This window comes from Entelurus aequoreus, linkage group LG08, assembly GCF_033978785.1.
Source record: "Entelurus aequoreus isolate RoL-2023_Sb linkage group LG08, RoL_Eaeq_v1.1, whole genome shotgun sequence".
Classification (NCBI taxonomy): domain Eukaryota; kingdom Metazoa; phylum Chordata; class Actinopteri; order Syngnathiformes; family Syngnathidae; genus Entelurus; species Entelurus aequoreus.
In genome coordinates this window covers 45405002-45429167 of record NC_084738.1, presented here as the reverse complement: position 1 = coordinate 45429167, position 24166 = coordinate 45405002, and the positions used below count along the sequence as shown (strand labels likewise).

The 24166-nt window shown below is 42.8% G+C and overlaps 1 protein-coding gene and 1 long non-coding RNA gene across 3 annotated transcripts; one reads left to right on the top strand and one right to left on the bottom strand.

The window, feature by feature from the left end:
- Nucleotides 1-87: 87 nt before the first annotated feature.
- On the top strand, nt 88-20998 carry mylipa (myosin regulatory light chain interacting protein a). The gene is made up of 7 exons (XM_062056605.1): nt 88-355; nt 4857-5047; nt 18131-18316; nt 18509-18706; nt 18788-18952; nt 19997-20438; nt 20523-20998. Exons 1-7 carry the CDS (start codon nt 269-271, stop codon nt 20706-20708), a joined length of 1455 nt encoding a protein of 484 aa, XP_061912589.1. The 5' UTR covers nt 88-268; the 3' UTR covers nt 20709-20998.
- Nucleotides 11498-19056, bottom strand: LOC133655947 (uncharacterized). 2 transcript variants are annotated; one of them, XR_009827067.1, is made up of 3 exons: nt 15812-19056; nt 14043-14109; nt 11498-12292 (listed from the first exon to the last, which is right to left on the bottom strand). It is a non-coding gene; the product is annotated as an uncharacterized LOC133655947 (long non-coding RNA). The 2 variants fall into 2 exon arrangements; XR_009827068.1 differs by having other exon boundaries at nt 11498-12201.
- Nucleotides 20999-24166: the final 3168 nt, after the last annotated feature.

Sequence of the window (24166 nt, the reverse complement as noted above, 5' to 3'; positions counted from 1 at the left end):
CCGGAAGTGGCTCTTAGAAGCTGCCCCGCCATTGGTCCAGCGGCGCGTGGGGCGGTGCTCGTCCGTGGTTGCTCGGTTCATATAGACCCGGGCCGGCGACTGGAGCTCCGCCACACAGACTGTGAGTGAAAGTCGTAAGCAAGTGTCGTGCAGGGGCTACATGACGGGGATCATAAAGAAAGCTGGAGAATTGTTTTGATTAGGGGTTTGTTTTTTGTTCTGAGTGAAGAGTGGCACGTAAACCAAAGATTTTAAGCCGCCAGACGAAATGCTTTGCCACGTTACTCGCCCGGACTCGGTAGTGATGGAAGTGGAAGTTGACGCCAAGGCAAACGGGGAGGATTGTTTGAATAAGGTGAGTTTGGATAACATTTGTCATTGTGTCACTTTACTTTAAAGACGTAAAGTTACAAGAGTAGTTTACACAACTTGGTTATTGTTGTTTAACATAGTGATGATATAGCCAGTGCATTAGGTCTCATGGAGGCGGATGGCTTTTCTCAGAAGGTTACTAGAGTTCATTCTCAAGTCGCCGAGCACTTGATGTTCTCAACCTTTCAAATCTCCACTCCACACTTTGTGACGCGCGCAGACAATCGTCCCTCCGAAAGTGGATGTAGCATTAGGTTCTAAAAAAACAACAACTTTAAATGCATTAGGTATGCATGCGGTGAATGGGTTCGATCATGTTATGTAATGAGGTTCCCACTGGCTGCTGCTGTGGACTCAGTGGCGTAGAGCCAGGGGGGCCACAGGGGCAAATTTGCACCAAGAAAAAAAAATCACCCTTTATGTAACATAAAATATGACATTAAAACACAACATAAACCACTGGAATGGAGGAGTTCAAGTACCTCGGAGTCTTGTTCACGAGTGAGGGAAGAGTGGATCGTGAGATTGACAGGCGGATCGGTGCGGCGTCTTCAGTAATGCGGACGCTGTATCGATCCGTTGTGGTAAAGAAGGAGCTGAGCCGTAAGTCAAAGCTCTCAATTTACCAGTCGATCTACGTTCCCATCCTCACCTATGGTCATGAGCTTTGGGTTATGACCGAAAGAACAAGATCACGGGTACAAGCAGCAGAAATGAGTTTCCTCCGCCGGGTGGCGGGGCTCTCCCGAACGCCTCCCTAGGGAAGTGTTTAGGGCACGTCCGACTGGTAGGAGGCCACGGGGAAGACCCAGGACACGTTGGGAAGACTATGTCTCCCGGCTGGCCTGGGAACGCCCCGGGATCCCCCGGTAAGAGCTGGACGAAGTGGCTGGGTAGAGGGAAGTCTGGGCTTCCCTGCTTAGGCTGCTGCCCCTGCGACCCAACCTCGGATAAGCGGAAGAAGATGGATGGATGGATAAACCACTGGCATACTAATGTTAACCTGACTCTCGCCAGATCCTTGCAGTTCGCTGAGCTCCACACAAGGATCTGGGTTCGAAGGCATTGCAAACTCCTTCAAGATAGCAAAAAATAATTAACCAATCAAGATCGCCGGGCGGGATTTCATAGATGTGACGTAGCGCCGAAGCGACTGTTTGATTCAAACAACAATGGCGGCACACAGCCAGGAGTCGTGTGCTGATATATTTTCTTTGCACAAACGACATTGATCATCTACTGACTGCGTGGTTTCAGTAAAAGTTCTCTAACTTTTCGCTCTGTCGTTATCCAACATGTCGGCTGTTCTGTTTTGGATTTCCCAGCATCATGGGTTGATTTCGATGTGAGTGGTTGAAGTAGCACGTCATTCAAGATAACGAACACGTGGTTTATCCAATCACGTACAATGATTTTTTTACAAGGCCCCGCCTTCTGAAATACATCTCCTATTGAGAAATCCCAGATCCTTGTGTGGAGCTCAGCGAACTACAAGGATCTGCAGAGAGTGAGGTTATACTTATGTACCATTAGAACTGAACTATTAACATTTTGGGCCAAGGGACTAGATAAGATGAAAATATTCCTTTGACAATAAAGTAGTGTTGTATATTTGATGGTCATGTGATGGGTGATGACCCAAGGAGACGCCAAGAGGAATCGTCGAACAAAAAGCTTTATTTGTTTCAGCGAGCCTCGGACTAGAGTTGCAGCTCTAGGAGAAGTGTGCCAAATCTCTTCATTCTGCTGTCCTGTCAGAACACTGTGTTTAAATACCATTTCTTGTAGACCCCCTCTCCTTGTGGGTCAAATGTTGGTGCCGGACAGCCTGCATACCACTCAGTTTATTTACTTGACTAGTCAACCTGTGATCGATTTGGGTCCGGTGACCTCCGACCCCTATCCTCTGTCCCTATGTGTGGACCTTCTTCCAGGTGTTACTTTCCTGGGAACTCCCTGCAGCGCCGCGGATGGACAGGTCCAATTTTCTCTAGTAAGCAAAAAAAATTGACATCCAGCCAGCACATGCAACTTGATGCTCTTGGTTGTGTAGTACAGTTGGTTTGTCCTTGCTGTAATTGTGCCTCTCCAATGTATTGGATGACAGATCAGCTGTGGTGATATGAATGACATCTTCTTGCAGGACTTGGTCTTCACACACACGGTGGCTGTCCATTTTGCAAAGGCATTCTTGAACTTATCTGTGGTACTTTTGTTGACAACATTGACGCAAGTAAACTCCGCCAGCGTCATTTGTTGTCGATGTAGCATTCATGTTTTGCTTTAAGATGGTAATTTGAACTTGATGTGCGCCAATGACAAGAAGGTGTGTCGCTGCAATACCAACAAGTTACCTCAGTTGTATCTTAAGTTCTGTTTTGAAGAGAAATTGTCCGTCGCTCATCGTAAACACAGACTGTGTAACAATGTGCGCGTCTTCGGGGTTAAGCCTTACCCTGGATGTAATTAATCTTCACTAACTTTTGGTAAAGCGATATATTTTTTTGACCCCTATCCTCTGTCCCTGTGTGTGGACCTTCTTCCAGATGTTACTTTCCTGGGAACTCCCTGCAGCGCCGCGGATGGACACGTGCACTTTGACCTTAGTACAAACCCCGTTTCCATATGAGTTGGGAAATTGTGTTAGATGTAAATATAAACAAAATACAATGATTTGCAAATCATTTTCAACCCATATTCAGTTGAATATGCTACAAAGACAACATATTTGATGTTCAAACTGATAAACATTTTTTTTTGCAAATAATCATTAACTTTAGAATTTGATGCCAGCAACACGTGACAAAGAAGTTGGGAAAGGTGGCAATAAATACTGATAAAGTTGAGGAATGCTCATCAAACACTTATTTGGAACATCCCACAGGTGAACAGGCAGATTGGGAACAGGTGGGTGCCATGATTGGGTATAAAAGTAGATTCCATGAAATGCTCAGTCATTCACAAACAAGGATGGGGCGAGGGTCACCACTTTGTCAACAAATGCGTGAGCAAATGGTTGAACAGTTTAAGAAAAACCTTTCCCAACCAGCTATTGCAAGGAATTTAGGGATTTCACCATCTACGGTCCGTAATATCATCAAAGGGTTCAGAGAATCTGGAGAAATCACTGCACGTAAGCAGCTAAGCCCGTCCTTCGATCCCTCAGGCTGTACTGCATCAACAAGCGACATCAGTGTGTAAAGGATATCACCACATGGGCTCAGGAACACTTCAGAAACCCACTGTCAGTAACTACAGTTGGTCGCTACATCTGTAAGTGCAAGTTAAAACTCTCCTATGCAAGGCGAAAACTGTTTATCAACAACACCCAGAAACGCCGTCGGCTTCGCTGGGCCTGAGCTCATCTAAGATGGACTGATACAAAGTGGAAAAGTGTTCTGTGGTCTGACGAGTCCACATTTCAAATTGTTTTTGGAAACTGTGGACGTCGTGTCCGCCGGACCAAAGAGGAAAAGAACCATCCGGATTGTTATAGGCGCAAAGTTGAAAAGCCAGCATCTGTGATGGTATGGGGGTGTATTAGTGCCCAAGACATGGGTAACTTACACATCTGTGAAGGCGCCATTAATGCTGAAAGGTACATACCGGTTTTGGAGCAACATATGTTGCCATCCAAGCAACGTTACCATGGACGCCCCTGCTTATTTCAGCAAGACAATGCCAAGCCACGTGTTACATCAACGTGGCTTCATAGTAAAAGAGTGCGAGTACTAGACTGGCCTGCCTGTAGTCCAGACGTGTCTCCCATTGAAAATGTGTGGCGCATTATGAAGCCTAAAATACCACAACGGAGACCCCCGGACTGTTGAACAACTTAAACTGTATATCAAGCAAGAATGGGAAAGAATTCCACCTGAGAAGCTAAAAAAATGTGTCTCCTCAGTTCCCAAACGTTTACTGAGTGTTGTTAAAAGGAAAGGCCATGTAACACAGTGGTGAACATGCCCTTTCCCAACTACTTTGGCACGTGTTGCAACCATGAAATTCTAAGTTAATTATTATTTGCAAAAAAAAAATTAAGTATATGAGTTTGTACATCAAATATCTTGTCTTTGTAGTGCATTCAATTGAATATGGGTTGAAAAGGATTTGCAAATCATTGTATTCCGTTTATATTTAAATCTAACACAATTTCCCAACTCATATGGAAACTGGGTTTTTAGAAAAATGCTTTTAAAGGATTATGTGACCAAATACAAACACATACTACTTTCAATCATATCAGAAAATTGTACATGATATAATTAACCACAGTAGTGCAGTATTTTTGTTAGTTTGCATGCTAACATTTGGATTATGCAGACCGGACCCTACCATTGGCATTCTGGCACGGTACGGGACGCTTCCTTCAAGTGACAGGGCAAAAAGACGGTGTAGAAATATAATTAGAAATGTTTTCAAACTACGTGACTTAATCAGGTTCTTGCAGGGCATTGATGCATTCATACTGTCCCCCCCCCCAGGTTTGCAGAAAGTTAGGCATAATCGAGGTGGACTACTTTGGGCTGCAGTTCACGGGAAGCAAAGGCGAGAACCTGTGGCTCAATCTGAGGAATCGCATTTGTCAGCAGATGGACAACGTGGTGCCCTGCCGACTGAGACTGCGAGTAAAGTTCTTTGTGGAGCCCCATCTTATTCTGCAGGAACAAACCAGGTAATTAAAATTCATTTTTCCCTCACTGAACCGTACCTCTCCAGTGTCTGCAGGGCTCATGTGGCCCCAGACTGTGATGCTACCACCACCATGTTTGACTGTAGGCATAGAAATCTGTGTTGATTAATTTTTGGTGGATAATAGATTGCTATAAAAGTATTACATTGACTACTCTAATGTACTTCCAAGTTTTGGGCAACTTAAGTCTTGGAGAATGAGCCAAAAAGCTTCCTTTAAATTAAGACTGGACAAAAAAAACTATATGAAGCCACTGTTTACAATTTCCAGGAGCATTATCTGATGCCTTTGTTTCCTAAACGCCGCCATGCCCTGCAGTAACCTCTTCTCTGAGCTCTTCCGGGGTTACTGCAGGTCGTTGTGACCGAGCTGGAAATGTGAGCCCCCGGGACCCTCCTCTCTGTGACCGCCAGGACCTCTGTCACTGCCCCCCATTCACGCTCAGAATAACAGTGCGTGGCTTTGTGGCAAACAAAGGCACAGCACAGCGTTTTGACATTTTTGCAGTTGTCGTTTGGGGAAACGGCGCAACTCCTGGCCCGTCTAGGATGTTCTGGCTTAAGCTTTGTTGTCATGGGAATTGACATTGCTCTTGAGCGCACTAGGCATGTTTAAATTATTGCTTTTCCCAACAAATTCAGGCCAAGACCAACTATGTTTTGCGTAATCCTAACAAACAGTGCTAACAACTTTACCCGATACTTTGCGTCTGTAAAAACCCTCTGACTAATAAACAGTGACAAGCCCAGGTACTGACTCAGTGCTTCTGAGCCCCATATGGGTGTGCAGCTATAAATAGAAAGATTTGGAGCTCTCAGCACCTATCTAGCTCGTCGAGTTGTGTTCTAATGTTTTGTTCACTCCATGGTGCTACTATAAGAACTTTAAAGGTTCTTTGTGGTATTCCAGATTGATATCAGGCACTAACTGTTAAGAAAAGCGAGGTTAAAAAAATCCTGGAATGTCACATTGTGTGGTTTCTGCAATCAGCAGTGTGTGCTCTGACAATACAGAGGCAGATGTCAACAAATAGCTCTTGTTGTGAAATACGGGAAAGGAACATAATGTAAAAACTTGCCTTTTAAAATGCAACATTGAGTTGATATAAACAACAAGCATCATTCTGTAGAGTCAAACATAACTTGTGGTGCGCAAAAGATGACTGTCCCATAACCAATTTTGATTCAGAGGCAGCATGAATTGTCCAATCTGGATTTAAATTATGTTTAGTTTAGACGGAGAGGATGCCACCATTTTCATTCTGGTACAAAACATGAAAAACAATTGTCCAATTTTTGTTTAGCAGTGTATCTACAGTATATGTTATTTATCTTATACAGCACTGTGTTTTTGAATGTTGGTCCAATTTCTAAATGGTACTAATTGTTTTTATTTTAAAACAGGAGTAAAAAAAATGTTTGCATTTTTATTTATACAGTGTTTCTGTATGTTAGATAGCAAGTTCTCCACAAAAGGGTTTGTATACTGTGTGCTAAATAACAACAACAACAATAATGTGCTTGGTAGAGGTAATAAATGCATTCTAAATAGGCTGGTTGCCGCCGTCTGGCACGGCGCCTTGGCTTGATGTTGACTTCATTCAAGCTGTCGCAACTTGTTGCTACTTGTTTTGTCTCCCCATCAAGTCTCACTCCGCCACTCTCTGGCCGATATTTGGCAACCTTTTTGAGGCAGAAAGTGAAAAGAAAACAGGAGGTGGGGGTGGTTGGAGGGTTGAGGGGGGACACCTTGCCGCCCGTGCGCTGACCTCGCTAGATTAGCAGGGGTTATCAACAGACGGCTGGCGTTGCGCCCTGGAGGGCGAAGATAAGTTGGGGTTAGGGTATGATGGGGGTGTTGCGTAAAAAGGTGCGATATGAGTTGGCGGGAACAATTACGGTAGCTAAAACAATCCTACATAACATCTGATAAAGTTGTAAATTAAAACAGAAGATGAAGCTAGTGCTTAGGACTGACTAACTACAGTGTGTATGTATCACAGGAGCGCTCTGCTGTTTTTAAGGACATACTGCAAAAACACTAGTCAAAGATTCGCTAAACGACCGGAGCGATCTGCTGTTTTTAAAGACGTACTGCAAAAACGCTAGTCAAAGATCCTCTATACGGCAGGAGCACTCTGCTGTTTCGAAAGACACTGCTAAAATGCTTGTCAAAGATCCTCTATACGACAGGAGGGCTCTGCTGTCTTTAAAGACGTACTGCTAAAACATGAGTCAAAGATTCTCTTTATGACAGGAGCTCTCTACTGTTGTCAAAGACATACTACAAAAAACGCTAGTCTAAGTCCTGTACATGACAGGAGCGCGCTGCTGTTTTTAAGGACATGCTGCAAAAAATGCTGCTCAAAGGTCCTTTTATAAGTCAGGAGTTTTGTGCTATTTTTAAAGACCTACATTGGGGGAAATAAAAGCTTTGTTGGTAAGCGCAGAGGTCAGACATGTCTTGTAGTTGCTTTGTTGGTAAACACAGAGGTCAGACATGTCTTGTAGTTGGTTATCAGGAGGGATTTTGGTCCACTTGTCTTTACCAATTCTCTCCAAATTCGCAGTTGCTTTGCAATTTGAAAGTTTCAACTCAGACCACAGAATTTCTTTGGCAGGGATTCGCAAACTGTGGTACGTGTACCGCTTGTGGTACACCAAAGAAGCTTGTTTTGATTACTTGCAGATGTCCAATTTTCTCCAGTAAGCAAAATAAATTGACATCCAGCCAGCACATGCAACTTGATGCTCTTGTTTGTGTAGTGCAGTTGGTTTATCCTTGCTGTAATTGTGCCTCTCCAAGGTATTGTATGACAGATCAGCTGTGGTGATGTGAATGGCATCTTCTTGCAGGACTTGGTCTTCACACACACGGTGGCTGTCCATTTTGCAAAGGCATTGTTGAACTTATCTGTGGTACTTTTGTTGACAACATTGACGCGGGTAAATTCCGCTAGCGTCGTATGTCGTCCTCTGCTTGTTGTCGATGTAGCATTCATGTTTTGCTTTAAGATGGTAATTTAAACTTGATGTGCGCCAATGACAAGAAGGTGTGTCGCTGCAATACCAACAAATGATAAATGGGTTGTACTTGTATAGCGCTTTTCTACCTTCAAGGTACTCAAAGCGCTTTGACAGTATTTCCACATTTACCCATTCACACACACATTCACACACTGATGGCGGGAGCTGCCATGCAAGGCGCTAACCAGCAGCCATCAGAGGCAAAGGGTGAAGTGTCTTGCCCAAGGACACAACTGACGTGACTAGGAAGGTAGAAGGTGGGAATTGAACCCCAGTAACCAGCAACACTCCGATTGCTGGCCCAGCCACTCTACCAACTTCGCCACGCCGTCCCTAACAAGTTACCTCAGTTGTAGCTAAAGTTCTGTTTTGAAGAGAAATTGTCCGTCTCTCATCGTAATTACAGACCGTGTAACAATGTGCGCGTATTTGGGGTTAAGCCTTAATCTGGATGTAATTAATCTTCACTCATTTCTGGTAACACGATATATATTTTTTTAATCACATGCATTAATGTTAACAGCCGTAATTATTATTGCTATACTGCTAACTAAACATTTTTTGAGGGCTCTAGCGCACCCAAAAACTTACCAAATCTTGCAAGACATTTGTCGACATGATCATGACAGGGTACACAGAAATCACAAATGTTTTCAGGTCCCATTAGTTTTTTTTGGTTGTTTTTTTTTTAGCACAATGCTGTAATATGAGACATGTTTATTTCGTCTTCAGAATGTGTCGCGGACCAATAAAAATTAAAAAAAAGCTGCAAGCCACAAATGGCCTCTAGCCCACACTTTGACACCCTTGGCCTAGAACCAAGACCAACACATTGTTTTTGAGCCACTCCTTTTTTTGCTCTGGCAGTATGTTTTGGGTCATTGTCCGTCTGGAAGAGCATTCATGCCCTATCTTCAGTGTTCAGGTTGCAGCCAAGAGCTTCTCGTCCAAGATTCTACGGTTCATCCTTCCCTCAATGCAATCTCTTTCTCGCCTAGCCTCCTCTTGGCCGTCATGTACTCATTCCAGTCTTGTGTAGGTCTAAAATCTTGTCTCCAAGTTCCTTTGGCAGCTCTTTTGTTTTTCCCATGGTGGTGGGGAGGTTTGAATCTGTGACTGATGTCTTTCATACACATAACGATTTGAGTTTAGGGAAAGGACTACTTTATTGTCTCTCATTTATAAATCTTTTGTACGCACAAGATAGGGCCAAAAAGTCACAAGTGTTATTTTCTACTTAGTGTGTGATCTAAAAAAATAAAACATTCATTGGAATGAATGGAGAATCGTAAATGTTCTGCAAATACTTTTAGTCAGAATTCCACGCAGTTTTTAAATGTTCATATCTTTGTCAGGACTTGCAAAACTAGCTGAGGATTAACTTATTTCCCCAACTGTACTACAAAAATGCTTGTCAAAGATCCTGTATATGACAGGAGCGCTCTGTTTTGAAGGACCTGCTGCAAAAGACGGATTTTAGGAATCTGCTGCAGAAATGCAAGTCCTTCCCAAGTTTGAGTGTTTGGTTTTAAGCAATGGTGCCGTCACCTTTGACCCACTAATGCTACCATTGCCCTCTGCCTTATCATGACGCACGCACGCACGCACGCACGCAAGCATACATTTGTGTGTGTGTCACGCATGTAAGGCCGCAGGATAATCCATGCGCGCACACACAGATCTTTTCAACAGGTGCTTTGGAAGCACAGTAACTTTTGCATGTCGTGGTAAACATAATTTAAATGAGCTTTGCTCAGAACAAAGCAGAAGGAGCCTGCGATGCGCGAGTCTGTGCAGCCTTCCTATAGGACGTTTTTAAGATTACATAATGTGTGCTCTCTGAGAACAGCTTATATAAGCGGCTGCCACGTCGAGCTTAGAGGGTCATTTGGGCTGTTTAAGTTCTTTTTTTAAATGCAGAAGTTACGTCTAACTAGCCTGCAACCAACACAAGCAAGGCTTTGATTAGCCATGCTTTATTATCATCCACAGCAGCTCCTTTTTCCCTGTCTTTGCTATCACACTCTGGCCAGCTTCTTGCATGAAATAGGCTTTCAGTGTGTAAGAAGAGCCTTTAGAAGGAAGTACAGACACGCAGACCTTCCTCCCAGTGGCTTGACTCCAACCAGCTCTAGATCTGCAAAGAGAGGCTCTCCAAAAATGGTTGTTGTTGTTGAGCATCTTATTTGCATTAATCTGTTTTTTTTTTCCGTGACGTGCACTAAACGAGCCCTGCGTCGTTAAACTAGACTCGCCCAGGGGATGTTTTTAAAATAACACATTTTCTTTTCCTTTAAACTTGCTTGAGTTGTCGGGTGCAATCAGAGGACACGGTTACTGGTACACATTTTTATCACAAGTATTTATTCTGCCAGTGTTTGTAAAAGCCGACTTGGCTACAAATTAACTAGCAAGGAATAGTCTCACTGCATCTGAAACTAGTTTTTAGACATTTTAACCACAATCAAAACTTTCATCTACTTGGAATTTGAATATGTAACTACTTTTTTGGCACAAACACCAACTCGGGAAAGTCTGACTCGCAAATTAATTCATCAAAAGAAAGCCTAAAGAAAGTGACTGAAAAAACTGTCATTTTTAATGCCAGAGCAGCAGTTGGCGACGTCACTTTGCAAAGAAACTGTTAATTTACTTACGACTGGGTGTGCTCTACCCTCCGCCCGAGTGCAGCTGGAATAGGCTTCAGCCCCCGCAACCCCGAAAAGGACAAGCAGTAGAAAATGGATGGATGGATGATTTGTTTTCATATTTCCAACTTCCCACCAGTTCTAAACACACCATATAGAGAGAGTATAGCCTATTATTTGCACTCTATTGACTAGTGAAGCTTTGAAAAATACTTTAATCGTTTGATTGATTGATTGATTGAGACTTTTATTAGTAGGTTGCACAGTGAAGTACATATTCCGTACAATTGACCACTAAATGGTAACACCCGAATAAGTTTTTCAACTTGTTTAAGTCGGGGTCCACTTAAATTGATTCATGATAGATATATACTATCATATATACAATCATCATAATACAGTCATCACACAAGATAATCACATTGAATTATTTACATTATTTACAATCAGGGGTGTGGAGGGGGGGGGGGTAGGATATGGACAGCAAGTAGTGGAGAGAGAGAGAGAGAGAGAGAGAGAGAGAGAGAGAGAGAGAGAGAGAGAGAGAGAGAGAGAGAGAGAGAGAGAGAGAGAGAGAGAGAGAGAGAGAGAGAGAGAGAGAGAGAGAGAGAGAGAGAGAGAGAGAGAGAGAGAGAGAGAGAGAGAGAGAGAGAGAGAGAGAGATCAGAAGGCATAAGAAAAAGTATCTGCATTTGATTGTTTACATTTGATTATTAGCATTTGATTATTAGCAATCCGGGGAGGGTGTTAGTTAAGGATTGTAGCTGCCTGGAGGTGAACTTTTATTGCGGTTTTGAAGGAGGATAGAGATGCCCTTTCTTTTATACCTGTTGGGAGCGCATTCCACATTGATGTGGCATAGAAAGAGAATGAGTTAAGACCTTTGTTAGTTCGGAATCTGGGTTTAACGTGGTTAGTGGAGCTCCCCCTGGTGTTGTGGTTATGGCGGTCATTTACGTTAAGGAAGTAGTTTGACATGTACTTCGGTATCAGGGAGGTGTAGTGGATTTTATAGACTAGGCTCAGTGCAAGTTGTTTAACCCTGTCCTCCACCTTGAGCCAGCCCACTTTGGAGAAGTGGGTAGGAGTGAGGTGGGATCTGGGGTGGAGGTCTAGAAGTAACAGTAATCAGTGAAACTATGATAACTTAAACATCGCAAACAGGTCACACTGCCATTTAGACTGCAGTCACATTTGAAAAGGTCAAAGTACAAACAGCCCATAAGTCTGCGCTAATTTATTTTCTAAATATTTTTGTAATTTCATCAGTCCTGATTAAAGAGGGAAGGCGTAGCGCAAAGTTTACTGGAGTTCATTGACAGCTAGTAACCTTTGTTGCGCCCCGTACAAACCGCATTGTTGCAAGCGCCGAGGGCTGTGCCACTGATTGGCTGCCAGTGGGCGGGTTGCAGCATCTGAGCAGGGGTGTTGGGTTTCACTTTGTGTGTGGAGCTGTTTTGTTCTGAAACACACACACACATTTGTACACTAAACCAGCTGACATTCACTGCATCCCACTCGAACAGGCGACGTTGGCTCGGGGTTAGAAGACACTAAGATGGACAAAGGTTTATTATAGAGATGTGCAGAAGAGAATGAAGGACATTATTTGACTTTGTTGCTTGTGATTCAGTGATTCCGAGCAGGCTGTTGAACATTTAAATTCCTGCAGCACCCTCACTCACTTTATCTATGCACAGCGGTACAGTCAAGTAGGTCAGGTGACTTTCTGGCACGGTCTGACACCTTGGTGATCGTGGTTCTAAAAACGACGATGGAATGCTGCGATGGCTCTTAATGGAGTTAGCGCAAATGTCTGAATGGCTCACTTGACATGATGCACCTCTTTAGTTGAGAGGGATTTTAAGCTTTTATTATAGGCCCGTTTAAGCCTAATGGGCTTTGAAAGGAATAATACAAGAGAATGGTATGAGGCTCACCTTGGACAAACCCTCCCAAGTTCACATGACTATAAATAAATGGGTTATACTTGTATAGCGCTTTTCTACCTTCAAGGTACTCAAAGCGCTTTGACAGTATTTCCACATTCATCCATTCACACACACTGATGGCGGGAGCTGCCATGCAAGGCGCTAACCAGCAGCCATCAGGAGCAAGGGTGAAGTGTCTTGCCCAAGGACACAACGGACGTGACTAGGATGGTAGAAGGTGGGGATTGAACCCCAGTAACCAGCAACCCTCCGATTGCTGGCACGGCCACTCTACCAACTTCGCCACGCCTGATATATGTGGTGTCTCCTACAGGTTGTGTTAAAAATGCTTTAGAAGACCAGCTAGCATAAGTTTAATAAGGATGTTTATAATCATTTGATAAATGCTAAATGATTTCACCATTCAGTTTTAACAAATGAGGAGTAGACGTTGCACACAAAAAGGACTTTTTCGGGATGCTGTAGAAACAGCGGTTTGAAATGCATGTACACTTATACTTGTCTTGGGCATGACATTAAAGTGCAACCGGCAGTGGAGGCTCCTCTTTGGGGTCTTGGGGCACTAGGAGGTTAACCCCTTTACTACTGTTACCCCAGGTGGCCCTTTGCAAAGGCCTAATACCTGACTGCCCCCTAGCCAGGGATACGGTGAAGACCTCAACAACGGAGCAGGCGGAAGACGGTAGTTTTAAGAACTACCACAACGGCTGCGATGGCAGAAGAAGGCTGCAGCAGAAAAGGGTCCCCAGTCGTCTTGGACTCCATGCCACTGGACCCTGACCCGATTCTGTCAAGGATCGTATGGTGACTGTCTGTGCACCAGTCTCCCCACGCTAAACTAAGTCACGCACAGGCATCCTCCATAAAGGGATACACCCCTACCAGGAGGATCGTCATACTCGTTCGAGTGACCGCAGATGACACTTATACACATTGTATCGGTGCACCGGCATTAAATACAGATATTGGCGATACAATTAATTGTATAAATGCTTTAAACGTCATCAAACATGAATGTGATTAATTTCCATGTTTATTCTCGATCCGCTATGTAGCTAAATAGTTTTTCTTGATGCCACCCAATGGAATTGTGATATCGTACCTTTCAAAATTGATTCCTACACCTCATTTAGATGCTTATACTGACGTCAAAGTTCAACCACGAGCTTGTAGGAGGCAGTAATGCGTTAGAAGTATCAAAAATAAAAACATTTTCTTTATAATATAAATAAAATGTTTAAATTATTTTAATACTGGATTTGCACCAAAATATTGTAATCAAACACAAATGTTCCCATTTGTTTATTTCCCTACTTGACACCACTGACAAAATATTGTTGGCGATCCCTACCTCTCGTTTAGAGTCCGGCAAAATCCGCCTGGTTAAAAGTTGCGCTCCATGCGGTCCGACTCCAGTCCTATGGGAGGAAGTTAAGTGTGAGAGATATCAAAACATAAAGGACAGTTGGCGTTTCCACAAATATAAGTCAATATAATCCTAAATCCGCCCAAAAATATCATGTTTTTTTTCAAGTTTGTTAGTAGTTTTTGTGTAATATCGCTAATAGTCTGGCTTCTCGCAGCTACACAGTTGCAGTTGTATAGCAGATCACGGCGGTAGCTGCGAAATATTTGGCATCAAACTTTACCAGCTGTGCCTGCAGGAGCTCCACTCCATCGCCAGCAAAACATGCTGACTGGGCTGTATGTGACCACCTCCTCGGTCACTCAGCTGGCCCCAGCGAGACTGATCCTGATATATTTTTTCCCCTGGATGAATGTCTTGTTTGTTTAAAATGTCAGCATGAGGAGCAGCCATGTTTTTTTGCTTTTGTCGCAAAGTATCGCTCCCTCACTCCGCCTCAAGGCAGTTGGACCAGATGAGCAGTCAGTCTTCTGCTGTAGTTTTTAAAACCTGCAGCTAATTATACTAATGTTTGTCATCTAGCATCGCTGACCTCAGATCTGCCAAAGAAGGCACCTGTTAACACATGCGTGCACCCACAACGACTGTGGTCGGGTCGTGTTACGTTTATTTTACCGACCTCACCCACAAAAAAGTTCTGTTTATCACCATTTGTTTGTATGAAATAGTTAAACATGTAAGGAATATTATAGAAAAACAATACTTAATTAATCTGGAAAAAAAAAGATTTTAGTGAGAAATTTCAAATAAATGAAGTGTTTTGGATGATTTGTGCTGATCCAAAATAGGGCTGATGTTCAATTTGGTTTAACATTTATTTATTTATCATTTATAACATAATACAATGCATCCAGAAACTATTCAGAGCTTCACTTTTTCCACATTTTATGTTACAGCCTTGTTCCAAAATGTAATTTAATTAATTTTTTGTCCTCAAAATTCTGCAGACCATGCCGAAAAAAGTAGTTTTTTGTTTTTTAAAATTTTGAACATTTATTAAAATAAAAAAATCACATGTACTTAAGTATTCACAGCATTTGCTCAATACTTTGTTGATGCAGCAATTACAGAAAAATTTGCATAAATCATAAAACAACTTTTCACATTGTCATATGGGGTATTGTGAGTAGAATTTTGAGGACAAAAATTGATGTATTCCATTTTGAAATAAGGCTGCAACAAACTGTGGAAAAAGTAAAGCTCTTTCCGGATGCATTGTAAATGGACCATAAGCATAAGTGTCAGTAATAATTGTTCTTCTTTTATGAAGCTTAAAGTCTCAAGTGTTTCACAGGTGTATTATAATATGATGCAACATAAAATAATACCACAATGAGCCATAATACCTACACAAAGTAGACTAGTCTCAGCACGACTGACTGATGGTAACCTTTGGCAAACCTGAACTGTAGTAACCTCCGCGGCTTGCCCAATAGTAACCCCAGGTCGGCACTCGGCACCCTGCTGCCTTTAGGCCAAGCCTATTGTTTGCGTCAGGCAGGTAACAGCGCCGCATCACATGACTCCTGCTGGGCCTGACACAATGGGGAAGTGTTTGTGCGGGATGTTTAACACCGTATCAAAGCTATGTTTGTTACGCCGCTTGCTTGTTGTGGTCTGGATGGCGGACATTTTCGCCTGCGAAGCGTGTGATGTCTTCTTGAAGCGTGTCTAGTGTGTTTTTTTCTACATACCTTTGTTGTATATGTGCCGATCCACCAGAGAGCCTCGGTCGGTCTCTCAGGACGGCACAGGAAGCGTCAGTGCCTCCGTCCCCATGGAACACATAGCCAGATATACAAAAGAAAAAATGGGTGTCAAGACCGATCGCATATTCAAAGCCTCAGACGTCCCACAATAGTGTATTGGCCTTTGTACTGGAATGTAGAAGCTACAAAAGTGCTGTTTGTACTTTTGCGATTGTACTTGTTATCAACTTTTTATATGTACTAGAATCCACATATCACACACAGCAAGGTACAGTTAAGGAGTGAGACACCAGAACAAAAACGTTAGTAACACGAGCTTAGCCATGTTCGCTAAAGTACTAACATTACACCCCAATTTTAACAGCAACACAATGCTAGGTAAGCCCATTTGCTAAAGAAAAACTAAAGTTTCACATGTACCGGTATAACTCTTGTGTCTCTATCTGATTGATGGATAGTTGGCAGAGCTCCAGGCTTAATTTTACAATGTGTAGCGAAGCCTGGGGAAGGAGGCGTTTCCTGTACTGTTAGAACATCACAAAAAAGTAAAATTTGCATAATAGGAGTAGGCCTATAGGCCGATATTCGATATGTCAATTATCCGGACAATAAATGGAAATTAAGTTGGTAAGATTGCCAGCCTCGATAATCGCCATGTATGCGTTGCTACGGGTTAAAAAAGCAGTCACTCTTTTGCATTGGTTGCAGCAGCTGCGGGCCTATGTAAATAAACGGTAGCAACGATAGCCGCTGTAAAACTCCCGATGGTTAGTAATACCTTACTAAATTAAAACGATCAAAAACTGTGCTTGATAACCAGCTTGCTAACACGTAAACAAGAGACATTAAGAAGAGACTAACGTCTTTCCCCATTACGAAACGTAATTTCCCAATCTAAACTTGTATAAACACATTACTGTCTAAACAACTGAACTACAGTATTGTTTTGGTTGTTTATATTTGAGGGTCTCCCGCCCCTCTTTAACAGAGACAGAACCTATTTTATTGCTTTTGGTTGTGATTTTTATTCAAGTGCAAAATGTTGTATATTTAATTTTTTAGAATTTCTTTATTATATTTAACTTGGTATTTAAAAGTTTACACTTCAATTATAATGTTAAATTATACGAGAAAAACATGTTTATTGCATGGGTATAATTGCATTATTATTATTATGTATTATCATTACATTAGTGGTTAATTTGGTTTCAAAATAATGTTGACAATAATTTGTAGGTCAATAAATATGTAAAAATTGTTATTGGCCCAGGTCTAGATAGGAGACGCCTTTTTAAGGAGACACCTTTTTAAGGCATTTTTCCACCACGTGGTTCAGTTCAGTATGATCCGGCTTGATATTCTAAAGTAGAATTTCCCAGAAGATCAACAATTACTGAAAACTGATTGATACTGCTCGGTGGCGGAAACAAAACTGAAAGCAGAGCGTGTCAGTAGTCACCACTTCCAATCTTCTTAAGGTTACTGTGCCATAAGTCGAGTGAAGGTAGGCGTCAGCCGAGGTTACTATAGTTCAGCGGCAGCCACGATGATGTCAGGATTATCAGTCAGGGTGTTCTCGCTTCCCGCTGTGCAGAATTCCTCACATCTTGTGGACAAAACAATGGAAAAGACTGCTGTCTTTGACAACGCCAGAACTTGGTGTTCTTCAACCCGAACAAAAGCAGTTGGTAAAGACACTTCATCTTGACAAGTGGGCCCATAGAATTCCCCAACAATGTGCTGTAGATCTTCACATGAGTTTATTCAAGGTCTGACAGCAAGTACGAATCAGAGACCAACATATTGTAGCTCAGTCTTGTGAAAACACTTTCTTCTAAGGGAAGTTCTAACTGTGCATTTTTAGGACTTTGAAAGAGAAAATGCGTCAGTGAAGACTTGTAAGGCCCACATTGTTTGTGTTGCAGTGACTCGCAAGTCAAAGTGACTTATACCCTCAAAGAAGAATCGATTACCTACTCAGTGGCTTAGTGGTTAGAGTGTCCGCCCTGAGATCGGTAGGTTGTGAGTTCAAACCCCGGCCGAGTCATACCAAAGACTATAAAAATGGGACCCATTACCTCACTGCTTGGCACTCAGCATCAAGGGTTGAAATTGGGGGTTAAATCACCAAAAATGAGAATAGGCGCAGCCACCACTGCTGCCTACAGCTCCCCTCAACTCCCAGGGGGTGAAAAAGGGGATGGGTCAAATGCAGAGGACAAATTTCACCACACCTAGTGTGTGTGTGAGACTATCATTGGTACTTTAACTTTAATTAACTGGTTCCTTTCCACCCCCCTCTAGACACGTATTCTTCATGCAAGTGAAAGAGGACCTCCACAACGGTCACCTGCGCATGGGCTTGGAGCAAGCTGAGGAACTGAGTGCCCTCTTGGCCCAGGCCGAGTTTGGCGACTACAACCAAAACACAGCCCAGTACTGGTACTCAGAGCTTTGTGGGGAGGAGCCCTGTCCTGACACCATCAACAGGTAGGAGGACCATAACGAACTGTGCAGGTCGTACAGCTGACCCCAGAGATCAATACAAGTAGTGGTGTTGCACTCACGGCATTGGTCTTACGCAACCGTCTCTATTTGTAAACTCTCTGGGGGGGTAGTAGTATTGCGCCCCCTTTCTTTACAGTAAAAGATAAGATTGATGACATTGGGTGTCTTCCACAGCATTGTATCCAGACACAAGGCTCTGGAGGGGGCGAGCCAAGGCTCTGTGGAGTATCAAGCCCTGCAGCTTGTCTCTTTGCTGGAGCACTACGGCGTGGAGTGGCACTGGGCCCGGGACGCCAACGGACAACGTCTGGCCATCGGCGTCGGACCTGAAGGCATCGCCATCTGCAAGGAGGACTTCAGCCTCGTCAACCGGTGCGTACCAACACAACCAAATCCTGCAATTTGCCTAACATTTTGAATCCTAAATGCGGTCTTCTCTCTCGCAACAAACAGGGTGAGCTATCCTGTCATTCAGATCGCCACCCAGTCGGGGAAGACCGTTTACTTGACGGTTACCAAAGAGACCAACGACAACGTAGTGCTTATGTTCAAGCTGATCAGCAATCGGGCCGCCAGTGGCTTGTACCGTGCCATCACCGAAACCCACGCCTTTTACAGGTAACACAAAAAAAACGCCTTCTTTTAGGACAAAATCAAAGACAAGTTGTTTGATGACTGCCTGATTGATTGGAACCAAGTTAGCAAGCAACATAGGAAGAGTAGTTATGATGCTAACAACCTTAGAGAGACTTAATGAGCAGGTTTATATGTTGCAGCTACACCTCCAGGTCACTAGTGTGTGAGTGACAAGACAAAACGCTTCTTTGGGGGAAGTCAAACTCAAAGCCCGTGGGCCAGATCTGGCCTGCCACATCATTTTATGTGGCCTGCGAATGCCTGGAAATAATATGCATCAATGTATTTTATCTTTTCTTAGTGAATGTACTTTCTTTCCATTTTGACATTAAAAAATATAGACACTACATGCAATTGCATGAAACTTTAGTATTATCTAGTAATGCAACAAAATATTATATCATATATTCCCCCCAAAAATAAAAAAAAAAGTAAAAAGAAGAAATATCTGCTTGATTTATGATATCAAAGCAAGTTATCCATCAAAATGTACACTCTTTAAAACGACAACAAATTTTACGTACAATTCTGGTGACTGAGCTGCCATTTTACAGTAAAAACTGTCATACCGTTATTTACAGTAATACACTATAAAAATGACCGTAGGTTTTTGTGGTAAAAAAAAAAAAGCAGCTTAGTTGCAAGAATTTTACCGTAAACAAACAATAGTACTGCTTTTTAAAGTAATAAGCTGTAAAATTCCCCGCAAATTTTACGGTAAAATTCTGGCGGCTGAGCCGCCAGTTTTTTGCAGGAAAATCTAAAATATAATTTTTTTTACAGCGTATGTTAAAAAAATAAAATTAAATGCATAGATAATTATTTAATATCATGAAGCAAATATTTTTATTCGTATAATATCCACTCTTACACGCGGCCCTCAGAGGGCTACCATAACTGTGATGTGGCCCTCAATAAAAACAAGTTTGACACCTCTGCATTAAGAGTTCTTTGGAAGCAAACTCAAAAGTTTTCCCGTAAAATTCCTGCAAATGTCATCTCCTTCTATGTTCTGCCTCTGTCAAGGTGCGACACAGTTACAAACGCGGTGATGATGCAGTACAGCCGGGACTTCAAGGGCCACCTGGCGTCCCTCTTCCTCAACGAAAACATAAACTTGGGCAAGAAGTACGTCTTCGACATCCGCCGCACGTCCAAGGAAGTCTACGATCACGCCCGCCGCGCCCTCTACAACGCCGGCGTCATGGACTTAATGTCACGCTCCAGCAGCGGCTCGCCGTCGTCACGCTCACCCAGCCGGGACGACATGCAGCATCACGAGGAGGCGGAGCAGCAAGACGACGGCTCCGACTGTGGCAGCTGCCAGCAGAGTCGAGCGCTGCAGGAGAGGCTGCAGAAGCTGCAAGAGGCGCTGCTGTGCATGCTGTGCTGCGAGGAGCAGATCGACGCTGCCTTCTGCCCGTGCGGACACCTAGTGTGCTGCCAGACCTGCGCCAGTCAGCTGCAGGTGAGACTATACCTGCGACGCAGCACCAAAGTTAGCCATGGGGGGAATTAAAAAACTAATCAGTGTCCTATTTCTTCCTTGCAGTTGTGTCCAGTGTGTCGCTCAGAGGTGGAGCACGTGCAGCACGTTTACCTGCCCACCTGCACGAGCCTGCTCAACCTGACCATGGCCGACAACCAACGGCACCACGGCGGAATCTCGGCGTCCATCTGCCGCGACCTGACCTCTTCTCATAACTGCACAGAGTACGACAAGATCTACCACACGTAAAGGAATGACTTTTGGGGAACCCTTTTATTTTTTTTGTGGTACGTCAATGTTTCTACCCCACCATCCCCTGATTGATGGACAAACCACTCCCTCCAAGATGTGAGTGTGTGCGTGTATTTTGACAAATGGTTTTAGTCCGCAATGTTAATTTAAATGATCGCATCAGTTGAGCTGATACATCACACACCTTTTTTTTTTATGTTGTTTTTAGAAGAGCACTGTACAAACTGGTGTTCACCTTTTTAGAAGCCTTTGTGATTTTCACTAAACTTTTATTGAATGGAGTGAGACACTGAGTAGTTGTTTTTTTTAATTTTTGTCTTGTGTTGAGTTTTACATGCCAATGAGGAGGCTTTTAGAGGCTAAGCACTTCTTTAAGTTCACCCATAACATCCACCAGCAGACACTCCACCATAGAACACATAAAAACAGCTGAAGTTCATTTACAGAAATATCTCCATACCAAATGACAGACTAGAAAAAGCCTAGTTAGTCTCCTGTGTAATTCTCCTCTGGGGTGCCGTAGTAAAGGTCTGTTTTTCTAAAAGGTACAAAGATCTGTGCAATACCTACCTGCTTCTTCTTATTTAATGTTGCTATTTAAAATTTTAAAAAATGTCACTTTACTGAGGAAGCTGCATTCACACCGCTTGTCTTCTAGAGAGGTTCAGCCTTAATGTAGCAGCACCGCCATCTTTGCTTAGAAAATTCCAACATGTTTTTGTCTGAGAAGAAAAAATTTGGTTAAGGGACTTTTTTTCCATCACGTACAAGTTGCAATTTTGTTTCTGTTTCCTGAAGCAAAAGCCTCTGTTGGTGGCTTTCTAATGACATGACTGATATTAGGTCTTATAATATTCTGCTTTTGACCAAGGAGAAAGTATTAATAAAACACATTTTTTAAATAAAAACAAACCTGGCTCTGGAGTTTTGATATATTTTTTTCAAAATAGGCATGTGAATATTTAGTCGATTGTTATTTATGTATCTATTTGTGTTTAAACTCATAATGCTTTACAATAGGGCTATTCAGCTCATGCAGCATATTCCTAAAAAGACATTGGAACCGACAGATGATTTTTTCCTCACACCCATACTAGCCAACCTTGAGACCTCCGAATTCGGGAGATGGGGGGGGGGGGGGGGGGTCAGGGGTTTGGCGGGGGCGTGGTTAAGAGGGGAGGAGTATATTTACAGCTGGAATCCACCAAAAGTCAAGTATTTCATATATATATATATATATATTGTTGCGTCGACCAGCATTCCTCCAATGGGGAATTCAAATTGCTAGTCTCTCCCAGATTCTTTTTATGGCAATACGCTGATGTTTATATTCAATCTCCAGGCAATAGTTGGTATTTTGTAGTTTATTCTCAAAGCTTAGAGGACAAACCTGAGACCAACCCAGCACCCAAGCGTTCCCTAGCCCGGTCCAGATCGGTCTACCAAAACCCCGGAACTCCTGTCTACTTCCTCCTTCTCCTGTCCCCCCACCTGCTGTTTCCCCAGTCTAGCTGTGCTCCTTATCTTAGGAATGTAATGGCAGTCTCAACAAAGACAGCGCTCTGACTCTAACCAAGGACACTCGAATCCAAGCACTTTGTACCACACGAGACATTAGCTGATGTAAATATGACTATAGGAGTTTTTAGAAAGAAGTAACACTTAAATATGGATATGCTTCCAACAATATATATATATATGTATATGTATGAAATACTTGACTTTCAGTGAATTCTAGCTATATATATATTTATTTATTTTATTATATATATATATATATATATATATATATAAATAAAATAAATACTTGAATTTCAGTGTTCATTTATTTACACATATATACACACATAACACTCATCTACTCATTGTTGTACTTGAAAGTGCAATGCTTTGCAGACAGAAGCACAGCCTTATATACTACATACATACTAAATACGCAGTAATGAAAACACAGTTGTTCTACTAACTGTACTATGCTTGCTGCTTACTTACTTTAAAAAAACAACAACACTTACCTTTCACTATTTGAGTAGCCTTTGTTCTGCCATTTGCGTACTGGCGAGCGATCTCTGAATCCGGGAACGATATCCTTCACGGATTTGTTGAAGACATCCGCAAATGAGAACGGGATGTTGCTTCCAGCTTTTAGCATAGCCATCTTTGTCTCGGCATATGTTACACCATCGGGTCTCCATTTAGCGAAATGGCCCATAATACTGGGCTGTGACCGGTGGTGCGCTTCTGCCGCCTTGTGCTTCGCTGACCGTTCATGAGTGAGTATATCCGTTCGGCCACCGTGTTCAATGGAGAAGTCTGTTCTACAACATTCACAGGTAGCATACCCCTTCCCCTTCGAACTCTCCTGGTTAAACTGAAATTCTTGTTTCCATTCGTTTTGGAACTTACAAGTGTATTTCTTCATCTTACTCGTCGTCGGCGTTGCCATGGCTGTATCTTCCTCGTTCTTCTGCTTCGTCTTGTTGTTGTGTGCGCAGTTGTGCACTGCACTCTCTAAAAGCCGCAGATGTTATAACGTGATTGGGCAGGCACGCTGTTTATATCGTGGAAAAGCGGACGTGAGAACAGGCTGTCGACTCGTCACTCAGGTCTGCATGGAGCTGGACGGGGCGTGGCCTCCAGTTCCGGCTAGAAATCGGGAGAAAATCGGGAGAGTATTTGTCCCGGGAGGTTTTCGGGAGAGGCGCTGAAATTCGTAAGTCTCCTGGGAAAATCGGGAGGGTTGGCAAGTATGCTCACACCAGTGGTTCCCTAGTACAAGAGGTTACTTTCAAAATATAAAGGAATTGTGCATTTTGTGATAAAAGCATGAAATTTGGTACACTTATAGCCAAAGGCATTCTCAAAAGATTTGGATGTGGAGCCATCATGAATTTTCAACATGGCGCCCATGGCAGCCATTTTTCAAAATGTTGCCAGCAACAACTGTTTTCTTATGAATGATGGATTTAATATGATATTTCAGACTTATTTACCATTCATACTACTTGGTAAATGTCTTTTGGATAGTGGAACATTTTCATTGAAAATTCAAAATGGCCGCCAACTGGTTAGATATGGATGATCTCTATGTTTAATTATACATTTATCTTGATGCAGAATTTGAATTGGGAACTTTGGAATTTCTAAGAATCTTCTTTCTATCTCAAAATACTCATGTTAAGCAAGGAAAACCTAGGGTCTATCACAGGGAAGACTAGTCACACTCGCCTTCACAGACACAAAGGGCTGTGCACTGTAAGTGGGATTTTTTGCACTTACACTGCCCAACACAACCCCTCTTGCATTTGCATGAGACAAGTTCATAACTTGACTGGCCTGCATCTGGTAGGCACGTCCAGAAGGGTTCATAGTCCCCCTCAGGTGACTTTGACCAGCCCCATTCGCACGGTGAAAGTAGTTCTGGTGTTAACACCAGGACTGTACCCCACACGTGC

What these genes read in the sequence shown, in the direction of transcription:
- mylipa (XM_062056605.1), top strand. Translation starts at nt 269, where the DNA reads ATGCTTTGCCACGTTACTCGCCCGGACTCGGTAGTGATGGAAGTGGAA. An exon ending in GGGAGGATTGTTTGAATAAG is followed by an intron (nt 356 to 4,856) that starts GTGAGTTTGGAT and finishes CCCCCCCCCCAG; the next exon opens with GTTTGCAGAAAGTTAGGCAT. An exon ending in GAAACCCACGCCTTTTACAG is followed by an intron (nt 18,953 to 19,996) that starts GTAACACAAAAA and finishes GCCTCTGTCAAG; the next exon opens with GTGCGACACAGTTACAAACG.